A 12,441-nucleotide genomic window follows, 5' to 3' on the forward strand; every position below is an offset into this window, starting at 1 on the left:
TATCTCTGTCTCTCTTGGATTGGTGTTGGTGCCTTATTTAGTTCATTTGGTGAAGTCATGTTTTCTTGGCTGGTTTTGATGGTTGTGGATGTTCATTGATATCAGGGCATTAAAGATTTTAGGTATTTATTGTAGTCTTCTGGGCTTGTTTATATACATCCTTCTTGGGAAGACTTTCCAGGTATTTGAAGGTACTTGGGGGTATGATCTAAGTCTTTAGTCACTGAAGCCATATCTGCTTTAGGGGCCACCCTAAGTCCTAATCTGCTGTAGGGGGCACCCCAAACCCAGTAACACTGTGGTTCTTAGAGACTTCTAGAGGTGCCACCTTGGTGGTCTTGGTACAATCTTGGAAAATTCCCTGGATTACCAGGCAGAGACTCTTGTTTCCTTTACTTACTTTTCTCAAACAAATGGAGTCTCTCTGTCTGTGCTGAGTTACCTGTAGCTGGGGGAACGGTAATATGAGCACCTCTGTAGCCACCACCATTGGGATCGCATGGGGTCAGACCTGAAGCACAGCACAGCACAGCACTGGGTCTCACTGAAGGCCTTCAGTGACCACTGCCTGGCTACTGCCTGTGTTCATTCAAGGCCCAGTGGCTGTACAATCAGCAGGAGGCAAATCTAGCCAGTCTTGTGTCCTTTCCTTCAAGACAAGATTTCTCCCTGGCTTCAGGTAGGTCAAGAGATGCCATCTATGAGCCAGGCCTGGAGTTGGGAACTGTAGGAATTTACCTGCTCTATTCCACTGTAGTTGAGCTGGCACCCAAGCTGCAAAACAAAGTCCTTTTCATTCTTCCCTCTCCTAAAATAGAAAAGTCTCTGCCTGTGGTCACCATTGCCCCAGGCCTGCAGTGAGGACTGCCTGGCTACTGCTGATTTTCACTCAAGGCCCAAGGGCTCTGTAGTCAGCTTGTGGTGAATGCTGCCAGTCCTGAGTTTCTCCCTTCAGGGTAGTGGGCTCCCCTCTGGCCCAGGGCAGGTCCAGAAATCCTAAGGGACCTCAGAAGCCTGCTTGGGATGTTGCCCCTCTGTGGCCAAGCTGGTGCCCATGTTGCAAGGCATGAAACATAATGCAAGGCTCCTTTACTCTTCCTTCTCCATCTCTCAAACAGAAGGAGTTTCTCCCTGTGGCCACCACAACTGGGAATGTGCTGGGTCACACTTGAAGCCAGCGTGGCCCTGGGTCTTAACCAAGGCCCACGGCAAGTACTACCTGGTTAGCACTGATAATTCATCACCCAAAGGCTCTTTAGTCAGTAGGTGATGAATCCCATCAGACTGAGCCCTTCCCTTCAAGGCAGCGGGTTCCCTTCTGGCCCAGAGTGTGTCTAAAAATGTCATCTGGGAGCCAGGACCTGAAGTGAGGGACTCAGGATTCTCCCTGGCACCCTGTTCTACTGTGGCTGAGCTGGTATCCCAGTTGCAAGACAAAGTCCTCTTTACTCTCCCCCTCCTCTCCTCAAGCAGAAGAAAGGAATCACTTTTATTCCTGCAAGCTGTACTACTTGTGTTTGGGGAGGCATGGCCAAGCACTCCCATAGTGGCCACAGCTAGTATCTCAGGTCATGTGTCCCCCCAAGTCCACTTGTTTTGAGCCCAGCCCAGCACCAGGACTTGCCCAAGAATTGCAGCTGTTGTCATCTTAGTTGCCTTTCAAGTTTATTTGGGACCCCAAGGCACTTTAGCCCATGGTGGCAGGGCTTGCCAGAATGTAGTTTCTGACCACTGGGATGGACAGTTTGCCTCTGATTAGGGCTGGTCTAAATGTTCTCCCAGTGAGTGCTGGCTAAATTCTGCCCTGGGTTGGTTTCTGCTGTGACAGGACATCACTGAGTTCCAATGCAAAGTGCCCTGTCACTGTGCTTTTCCTCACCCAAGTGCACAGCTTCTGTGTCCTGTGTGCGACTGCTGCTGGGGGATGAGGAAGGAGTGGTGTAGCTGATTGAAGACTATCTTTCTTAGTTTCTTCAGTGCCTCTTTCCTTAATACGAAGTTAAAACCAGGTATTATGATCACTCACCTGATTTTGGTTCTTATGAAAGTGCTTTTTTATACAGATAGTTGTTCATTTTGGTGTTCTGCAGGGGAGACAATCACTGGAGGCTTCTATTTAGCCTTCTTGGTCCACTCCTTCCATTGAATTTTATCATTCATTCATTCATTTATTATTTTTGAGATAGGGTCTTGCCCTGTTGCCCATACTGGAGGGCAGTGGCATGATCATGGCTCACTGCAGCCTTGACTTCTGGGCTCAAGTGGTCTTCCTTCAGCTTGCCTAGTAGCTGGAACTACAGGCATGCTATCACGCCCAGCCTTTTTTTTGTTTTGTTTTTTGTTTTGTTTGTTTTTTTTGTTTGTTTTTTTTTTTGAGACGGAGTCTCGCTCTGTCGCCCAGGCTGGAGTGCAGTGGCGCAATCTCGGCTCACTGCAAGCTCTGCCTCCCGGGTTCACGCCATTCTCCTGCCTCAGCCTCTCCGAGTAGCTGGGACTACAGGCGCCCGCCACTACGCCCGGCTAATTTTTTTTGTATTTTTAGTAGAGACGGGGTTTCACCGTGGTCTCGATCTCCTGACCTCGTGATCCGCCCGCCTCGGCCTCCCAAAGTGCTGGGATTACAAGCGTGAGCCACCGCGCCCGGCCTTTTTTTTTAAACGTAGAGAGGTTCTTCCTAAATTGCCTGGCTGGTTTTGAACTCCTGAACTCAGATGATCCTTCTTCCTCAGCCTCCAAATTGCTGGGATTACAAGTGTGAGCCACCGTACCTGGAATTAAAATATTTAAAAAGAAATTGTACCAGTAGTTCATAAACCCTTAAGGATATAGAGGAGGAAGGAATACTTCCCAACTCCTTTTGTGAGGCCAGTAACAAGACCAACATAAGAGAAAGACAGCACAAGAAAACTATAGACCAGTAAGTATCTTTCATGAATATAAACACAAAATTTTTTAAAGATACATTAACCTATTCAGCAACACCCACAAAACTTTATACGCCATAACCTATTGGTGTTTATTGTAAGAATGCAAGGTTGCTTTTCTATCTGGGAATCAGTTAGTCTTAGATACCGTATTAATAGAATAAAGGACACAAACTCATTATAATTTCAGTAGATGCAAGAAGACTTTTGACAGACTACAACATCCATTTATGATAAAACTGACTAAGGCTGTCTATGAAAAACCAATAGCCAACAAAATATGTAATAGTGAAGGACTGCATGCTTCCTCCTGAGATTGGGAACAAGGCCAGAGAGCCTGAAAAAATAAACAAAAATAAATAAAAGGCAACTAAATTTTTTATTATTAAAATTTTTTTCTTACTTTTTTCTGTTTTACAGGATTTTAATGTAACTTCTTATTCCTTTACACTGCGCATCTTGTTCTCTTCTTTCTAATGTTGTTCCCAATGGTAGTCTATAATTACTCAATGGCTTTACAATATGCACAAAATACTTTCAAAAATAACAATACCAGTATTATTACATAGAATAATGACAGCTAGATGAAGTTTAAATTTTTCATTTTAGCTATCATTTTCTTAGTACATGCCATCTAAGGATATACAGTCAAATTTTGTGTTCCAAAATCATTTGATATAGTTTTTTCTTGATGTGTGGTTATTATACCAATTAGTAGTGCTTATTTAATTTTCAAATTTTAGAAATTTTGTTTTTTCTTTTGACTCAATTTTCATTTTGAACATGTACGATATTTACATGACTAAAATCAAAGCTATATAATGAGCTGCAATTCAGAGGATCTTCCTTCCATCTCGGGCCCTTCTCTTGTTCCTCTTTTGCCCCATCACCTTCCTATCTCTTCCACTTGTGTCTTGTACAGATCTCGCCCTATCAGCATATAGAAATCTTTCTCATTCTTTGTCTTAAAAAATTAGTGTTTAATTCTTCGTTGCAAAGAAGTATCATAGTATTTTAAAGTAGCCCCTTGCCAATGGACTTCTGGGTTCAATCTTTTGCTGTTAAACATAATGCCACAGGGAAGCCAGATGTGGTGGCTTACACCTGTAATCCCAGTGCTTTGGGAGGCTGAGGCAGGAAGATCACTTGAGCCCAGGAGTTTGAGACCAGCCTGAGCAACATAGCAGAATCCCATCGTTACAAAAAATATTTTTAAAAAATAATAATGATGCTGTTGTGAATAGCCTTCTGTTTATATCATCTTGTATTTGCCCGTGTATCTTTGGGGTAGAGTCCTAAATGCAGATGAAAGGGTAAGTACATTTGTAATTTTGCCAGGTATCTCTGTATTGCTTCTTTTGGGGCTGTATTATTTGCATTCCTCCCTTATTTGTAATGTACTAGTGTATCTGTTTCACCACTGTCTTGCCAACATTGTGAAACATTTAGATTTTTTCCAATTTATAGGTGAGAAAGGGTTTCCCTTTGTTACCTTAATTTTTCTTTTATTATGAGTGAAGTCAGGCATATTTTTATATATTTAATTTGCATTTTTCAGTAAATCATCTGTGGGCCCATTTTTAACATTAGGTCTTTGCTCTTTTTATTTTGCTTCTCCTTACTATCTTAGCTTTTTATGTAAGAGTCAGATGTTTTATCTGCATCTCTGCAGTGCTTGCTAGTGGAAAGCTCCTCAAGAGAAAATGAGCCTAGGATGGTGCCTGTGTTATTCCTTTCAGGCTGCTATAGCAGAATAGCACAGAGTGGGTGGCCTATAAAACAACAGAAATATATTTCTCATGGTTCTGGAGGCTGGGAAGTCCAAGAATGTGCTGCCAGTTGATGGAGTGTCTAATGACAGCCCGCTTGCCTGCCTTATAGGCAGCACCTTCTCTCTGAGTCATCCATGGTAGAAGGGGCAAAGAACTCTCTGGAGCCTCTTTTTTTTTTTTTTTTTTTTTTTTTTTTTGAGACGTAGTTTATTGTTGCCCAGGCAGGAGTACAATGGTGCGATCTCAGCTCACTGCAACCTTTGCCTCCCAGGTTCAAGCAATTCTTCTGCCTCAGCCTCTTGAGTAGCTGGGTTTACAGGCATTTGCCACCATGCCCGGCTAATTTTTGTATTTTTAGTAGAGACAGGGTTTTGCCATGTTGGCCAGGCTGGTCTCAAACTCCTGACCTCAGGTGATCCACCCGCCTCGGCCTCCCGAAGTGCTGGGATTACAGGCGTGAGCCACTGCACCCAGCCTCTGGGACCTCTTATATAAGGGCACTGATTACCTCCCAGCAGCCTTACCTCCTAATACAATCACACTGGGGATCAGGGTTTCCACATAGGAATTTGGGGAGTCTTAAACATTCAGTCCATTATAGTACCCAAATAAACTTTGCAGATCCTGTATGGCATCTAGTAGTGTCCTAGAGTCTTTTTATGACTGAGTTACCTTCTGAATCTAGTATTTTTGACCTGGTTATCTAACTTCATGGCATCAGAATTTTAATGGCCATTTAGTCTTAACCCTCTTATTTTTACAGATGAAGATACTAACTCTGCATTCTTAATTTATAGATTTATAGACAAAACTTTATAGATGATTATTCAAATACATTATTTTCAGGTGAGAAAATAAAGGACCAGATAGACAGGTATATTTCTGTTTGGGAAATAGCAATGGTGGTTCACTGGTAGGGAGAAACTAGAATTTTAAAATCATAACTTCTGATTTTTTTTTTTTTTTTTTTTTTTTTGAGATGGAATCTCGCTCTTTTGCCAGGCTAGAGTGCAGTGGTGCGATCTCGGCTCACTGCACCCTCCGCCTCCCGTGTTCAAGTGATTCTCCTGCCTCAGGCTTCAGAGTAGCTGGGTCTAGAGGTGCACACCACCACGCCCAGCTAATTTTTGTATTCTTAGTAGACAGGGTTTCACCATATTGGCCAGGGTGGTCTCGATCTCCTGACCTCATGATCTGCCAGCCTCAGCCTCCCAAAGTGCTGGGATTACAGGCATGAGCCACCACGCCAAGCCAACTTCTGAGTTTTATATCCTAGAAATGTGTCTATTTTTAGTCTTGAGATTCTTCCAGAGCCTTCCAGATGTTCTTTAAGCAAGACCAGATTTGAAAGTAAATGAAACATTCTTCTTTTTAATGCCCACGTTTGATTTGAAGATTTTGGGGAGTGGATAAAAGTAGTATGGTTCATGTGCAAATGCTTTTTGTATTTTGTGGATTTTGCATATATATAGTCCTTAAAGTTATTTTTGTAATTTGTAATCACTGGTGTTTACTTTGCCTGTTATGTAGTAGGCACTCATAAAGTTCCTCTTCAAAGCAGGGATGTTCATATAATTTTATCTTGTTTTCTTAGGGGTTCATGCGTCACACAAGTAGGCCTTCTGGAAAGCGTGTATGAAATGTTCAGGAAGGATGACCCCCGCCTAAGTTTCACACGCCAATCCTTTGTGGACCGCTCCCTCCTCACTCTGCTGTGGCACTGTAGCCTGGATGCTTTGAGAGAATTCTTCAGCACAATTGTGGTGGATGCCATTGATGTGTTGAAGTCCAGGTTTACAAAGGTATCATACGCCTTAAATCAGTTAAATAGTAATAAGAAGTAAGCAGCCTGCTTGACTGGTGTGCTTAGACACTGCTGTGTGCTCAGTCACATGGCCTCTGCTGTTCGAGGAGTGTGCCACATAACAGTCTGTGGCTACATGGGATCTGCCTTTATTTCCTGTGGCTTCTGTAACAACTTAACGCAAATTTGGATATTCTCTTACACTTCTGGAGGCCAGAAGTCCAGAATCAGTTTCACTGGGCTAACATCACAGTGTTGTCAGGGCCACGCTCACTCTGGGAACTCAGGGAAGAGCTGTTCCTGGCCTCTTCCAGGTTCTGGGGGCTGCCAACATTGCTTGGCTTGTGCTGGTTTCACCCTGGTCTCTTCCTCTCTGGTCACATTTCCATTTCCTGTCTATCTAATCTCCCTACACATCCTTCTTACAAGGTTGCCTGTGATTTCATTTATGGCCTACCCACCTGTGCAGTCAAAAATAATCTCATCACAAGGCCCTTAACTAAATTTTGTCTACAAAGTCCTTTTTTACCACATGAGGAGGTAGGATTTAGGGATGAGGGCATCTTGTGGATACTTTTTGTGGGGCGAGGGCAGGGTGTATCACTCAGCCTCTCTTGGAATCCTGTTGGGGAAATACTATGAATACCCAGATGCCACATTGTTAATGCAAACTTCAAAATAGCTGAGAATTTTGGATTTTCATCTGTTGTTCCCATGTCTTCAGTAAGATTTTGTGCAAACATTTTCTACCCTTGGCTCACTATTTGGATGTCATGCATTATTTCCTGCTTCACCAGTGTAACATATCAATTCGTGTTCTAGACCTGGACAATTGCATGCTTTCTTATTGAAGTGATTTAGCATTTTTGACTGTTAAAATTCTGTCTGTCTAAAGGATATTAAGTATTAAATTTGATATATTCTATAAGATATATTTCATGTTTAATAAGACCAAAGATAATTATTTGTTACCTTTTTGAAGCTAAATGAATCAACCTTTGATACTCAAATCACCAAGAAGATGGGCTACTATAAGATTCTAGATGTGATGTATTCTCGTCTTCCCAAAGATGATGTTCACGCTAAGGAATCAAAAATTAATCAAGTTTTCCATGGCTCGTGTATTACAGAAGGAAATGAACTTACAAAGACACTGATTAAGTAAGATTTTACTTAATTTTGGATTCTATTTTATTTATCAATGCTTTGGGTACATATATTTTTATGTGTGTATATAGTGTGAATAAATATTTTATTTAGATACTGAGCTTTTATAGTTTTCTTCTTACAAACCACTTAGGTGAATTTTAGGGCTTTAATTTAGGGTGTATTAGATAACAGTTGTTTTATCTTGTACTAATATTTTACAAATAATAAAACTTTTTCCTTTTACTGTTCTTTTCCTGCTGTTTTTCCCCTTGAATAGCTTGATGTTTATTTTAGTGCTGTGATTTTCAGTAACAAAAGATTTAGGGTATTTTATTTTTTCTGAGATTTGAAATTAAAGGCATAGTAAATATTTTTTAACTGGCATTCTAAACAGTACAAAAGTAATCAAATGTATTTTCTCTAAAACTTGTCTTTTAATGGAGTTCTCCTCCTAGTAAATATTGAACACAGACTTTTGCCGTGTCTCATTTTGCATCTCCAAACAAATTCATTATTACCCTCCTCTTACTTGGTGCTATCTTACCTCATCAGTGAATGATGTCACCATTCAGTCATGACTAGGCTGTTGTCTGTCCTCCTTGCTTCCCTCTCTTTACTTACTGCACTTGATGCCGTTGCGTCACTGACCACTGTGTTGCAAGATCCTTGTATGTATGCTGCCCTTGCTGTGAGATGGGTGACATGCTCCTTTTCATATTTCCAGTGCCCAGTACTCTGCCTGGCACAAGCCTGACCCTCGAGAAAGGCTGAATGGCATTAGGTCCTGTTGTCTGGCATTGTTGGGTTTGAGCAGTGATTGCCATGTTGTGTGAATTGATTTGTCACATGGATCTCTCTGCAGATTGTGCTATGATGCATTTACAGAGAACATGGCAGGAGAGAATCAGCTGCTGGAGAGGAGAAGACTTTACCATTGTGCAGCATACAACTGCGCCATATCTGTCATCTGCTGTGTCTTCAATGAGTTAAAATTTTACCAAGGTTTTCTGTTTAGTGAAAAGCCAGAAAAGGTAGGCCTCTCCTAAGGTGTGCACTATTGTCATTGTAGGAGTTCAAAAGTTAGATTATATCAGTTAAACTTACAGATAATTTGCACCATCTTATATTAAAGATGTGGTTCGTTTAATTCTGCATAGGTATTTTTAAAGCTGGAGTGCTTTTCCATGAGCTATTACATAGCATTAATTCTAAAGTAACATCGGTTATGAGGATCTTCACCATTCAGCTATTTTTACATGATTCTTTGTATTTACAGAACTTGCTTATTTTTGAAAATCTGATCGACCTGAAGCGCCGCTATAATTTTCCTGTAGAAGTTGAGGTGAGTGAAATTTTCAATGTTCTAAGTTAAAAAAAACTTACCAAGTGCTCACAAAGAAAACCATATTATGTCAAACATGTTAAGTTGCCAATATTCAAGCCGGCTTTCAACAAAAACTGGTGGTTTCATGTAGTTTCTACAAAATCTGGCAATTGTAGCTTAAGATACAATCTCAGGCAACTACAAAATTTGTCAGAACTTGATTTCATCTCTTGACATGTGAAGGAAAGACGGTGCCAGTAAAAGGAAGTGTTAGGACATATCCCAGAAGTTGTTTTCTGAGTGAATTGCTCCAGTCAAAGAAGTTGAGATCCTTACTGTGGCTTTGCTTGGGCAACGTGGCAGGATCATGGAGAAGTCATGGGTTAACTGGAAGACATGCTCTGGCAGATAGGACAAGGTTTGTTTTAGCCAAGCTCAGATTGACATGCCAACCTCAGCAGTTGGGCAGTTGGTGAGAATGTGGTGGTTGCTGCCTTCACCACCCATTGGAAATGGGAAGGTGGGCAGAGAGCTGAGCTCATCCACCATGGCATGCACTTTCCCCACACAGCTGCTGATCTCCACCATGTCTTAGTGCTTCACCACTACATGTGAATGGTGATTCCTGCCTTGTACTTCTGAACAAGACTAGGATTGTTTTCTAGGCATATGTTCAAAGAACTAAAAAACAACAAAATTAGCACCAGTTTATTAAGTGTGTAGACACATGCTGTATGTTGCTTCTATATTTTACAACAATTACAGGTACTATGATATATCATAACTAGATTTGAAGAAATTGAGGTTCAGAGGTAAATAAAATTTATCAGCAATCCAGGCATAAGAGCTTGGTACACACTGTACGCAGTGAGCTGTACCAGAGCTGAGATGGAGGTTAAGTGCCTGGGCCGAGTTCTGTGGGAATCTGCAGGAAGGGCTTTCCTTAAGGGACACTCACTAGTCTCTTTTTGAGGTTATTTTTGAGTGCTTTTAAATATGTTTTGTTTTAAAATTTTTTCTTTTGTTTTGTTTAAAAATTTGTAATTTTTTTTTTGCCAGATTGCTATTAAAACAGAAAAAGTATGACTATTATTATAAAATATTTTACATTGTTTATTTGTTCTGCCCAATAGCTTCCTATGGAAAGAAAGAAAAAGTACATTGAAATTAGGAAAGAAGCCAGAGAAGCAGCAAATGGGGATTCAGGTAGGATGTTTTCAAAATCACGAGAAAGGATTCAAATCGATGGGTTGTTTTGTTTTGTTTGGTTCTAAGACAAATAGAGGAGTAAGGTATTTTTTATGTAAATAGAAAATACTTTAAGTACCCTAAAACATTGAAATTGAGTTTGAAAAAGTATTTTAAGTGGCAAATGGAATTATATTTTGAAAGAAATGTACTTAGCTAAACTTAGCTGCATAAAAAGGTCTCAGAGCGGCCAGATGGGGCTCAGATATGTTACACTTTTTTAAAAGTACAAAATTAGCTTGGTGTCTTATTGTTTGCATATGGATTGTATTTGTATGTTATTTAGATACATTCAGAAGTCTACATTAGAATACAAGTCCTTTCCAGCCACTCTGTGCCCAACCTCACTGTGGGTTCCCATCTCCAGCAGGACAGAGCTGCTCAAGGCCCCTGACCTGCCGACCCCCTCCCCTGCAGCCCTTCTTCCTGCTCACTCCAGCGTATGGCCCTTGCCTGTGCCTTGTAGGTGCCAGGCCTGCTTTTGCCCCAGGTCGTTTGCACTTGCAGTTTTGTCTAATACCCACAACCCCAGGTGTCAGCATACCTCATGACATTTTGTTTAATGTCAACCCCTGAAGTAGACTCCTCCTGGCCTCCCTATTTAAAATTAGTCCACTATCCCTCTATATGCTCCTTGTTTTTGTTTTTTGCTTAATTTTTCCTTATAGCTTTATCATCATTTCTTGATATGAGAATAAAATTTGGACCAGTTTTCTAAATCCCTTAGGTGTTTTGGATTAGCTACTTTTCAGTAGTATTTCTTCCCACATTTATGTTAGACTTAATGGGCAAAATGTACATCATCAAAATTTTAAATGCAAAGAAAATTTGTTAATCATATGCAAAATTGGACCAGTATAACAATTTCCTTGTCTATGACAGAATAACTGCTTGATAACAACAAAAAGAAAATGAGATCTCTTCCCCATTTCTTTTTTGCTTTCTTAATCTGGATAATAGGTTAATAATCACCAGCTTGATGAAAACCTTAGATTAAAATACCCTTTAATTTTCATACCATTTGAGTTTAGAGAAATACATTTCTTACTGATTATGTTTGAATACATGTAATTTTCTCCTTTTTTATATTTCAGATGGTCCTTCCTATATGTCTTCCCTGTCATATTTGGCAGACAGTACCCTGAGTGAGGAAATGAGTCAATTTGATTTCTCAACCGGAGTTCAGAGCTATTCATACAGCTCCCAAGACCCTAGACCTGCCACTGGTCGTTTTCGGAGACGGGTGATCACATTTCACATACTAAAAGAATATTGTTTATGTTTGTGAAGAAAGGGGGTCACAGCTATGCCTTGCTGTTACTACAGGAAGCCAGTTCTCTGTCCATGGACAACCCTTGGAGTATAGAGTTAATTTGGAGAATTTCCCAAGATCTAATTCCTAGCCATTTATTCTGTAGACTCAGCAGTCAGATATCATCAGCACAGTAGGAGGTCAGGGATCAACATAGCAAAGATGCTTTGACTGAGGTGCACTCCTGGGGAGTCACCATACAGACAGGTCAGGGGGTCAACATACCAGAGACATCTGGCCTGAGGGCCACCCTGGGGACTGACCATAGATGGGGGTCAGGGGTCAGTGTAACAGAGACATCTGACCTCAGGAGCCACCCTGTGGAGTGACTGGGCAGACAGGGCAGGGGGACTATGTACTTGGGATGCAAGGAAGACATGAAATCTTTCTTATGTGTTAATTGTACAGTGTGAGTGTATTTGATATTATTACCAAATTATCATCATTACCTAAGTGTTTGTTATATGCTGTTCCCCCAGAAAGAGCCTCCCACATCCACTGCCTTGTCCACTGAATGTTAACTGTACCCTCTGCTCTCCTGGGCCCTCCCTTTTGCAGGAGCAGCGGGACCCCGGGCTGCATGATGATGTGCTGGAGCTGGAGATGGACGAGCTCAATCGGCACGAGTGCATGGCGGCCCTGACGGCCCTGGTGAAGCACATGCACAGAAGCCTGGGCCCGCCTCAAGGAGAAGAGGTGCTTTTCCCACTCATCTTACCTGTTAATACTATATTCATTGGTGTCATATTGAGAATGAACATTTAATATTGAAGACAAAACCAAACTGCTTATCAAATAAATGTGATTTTTTTTGTTCATGTCTTACTTTATCATTGTTTTTCCATAATATCAAAATGTATCATTATTTTATTCCACTTTTTAAGGTAATTTTGAATGTTTTATTTTAG

At 41.0% G+C, this 12,441-nt stretch overlaps 1 protein-coding gene across 4 annotated transcripts in view; it reads left to right on the top strand.

Moving 5' to 3' along the window:
• The window catches only part of PRKDC (protein kinase, DNA-activated, catalytic subunit), a 185,032-nt gene that overhangs the window by 88,836 nt on the left and 83,755 nt on the right, over positions 1-12,441 (top strand). For all 4 annotated transcript variants that reach the window (XM_032759820.2, XM_032759822.2, XM_032759821.2 and 1 more), the window contains exons 41-47: positions 6,291-6,498; positions 7,483-7,661; positions 8,512-8,680; positions 8,926-8,991; positions 10,107-10,179; positions 11,316-11,464; positions 12,092-12,229. In XM_032759820.2, the coding sequence (XP_032615711.1) occupies positions 6,291-6,498; positions 7,483-7,661; positions 8,512-8,680; positions 8,926-8,991; positions 10,107-10,179; positions 11,316-11,464; positions 12,092-12,229 (982 nt within the window). The remainder of the gene's footprint in view (positions 1-6,290; positions 6,499-7,482; positions 7,662-8,511; positions 8,681-8,925; positions 8,992-10,106; positions 10,180-11,315; positions 11,465-12,091; positions 12,230-12,441) is intronic.

Source organism: Hylobates moloch, unplaced genomic scaffold (assembly GCF_009828535.3).
Source record: "Hylobates moloch isolate HMO894 unplaced genomic scaffold, HMol_V3 SCAFFOLD_9, whole genome shotgun sequence".
In the NCBI taxonomy this organism is placed as follows: Eukaryota; Metazoa; Chordata; class Mammalia; order Primates; family Hylobatidae; genus Hylobates; species Hylobates moloch.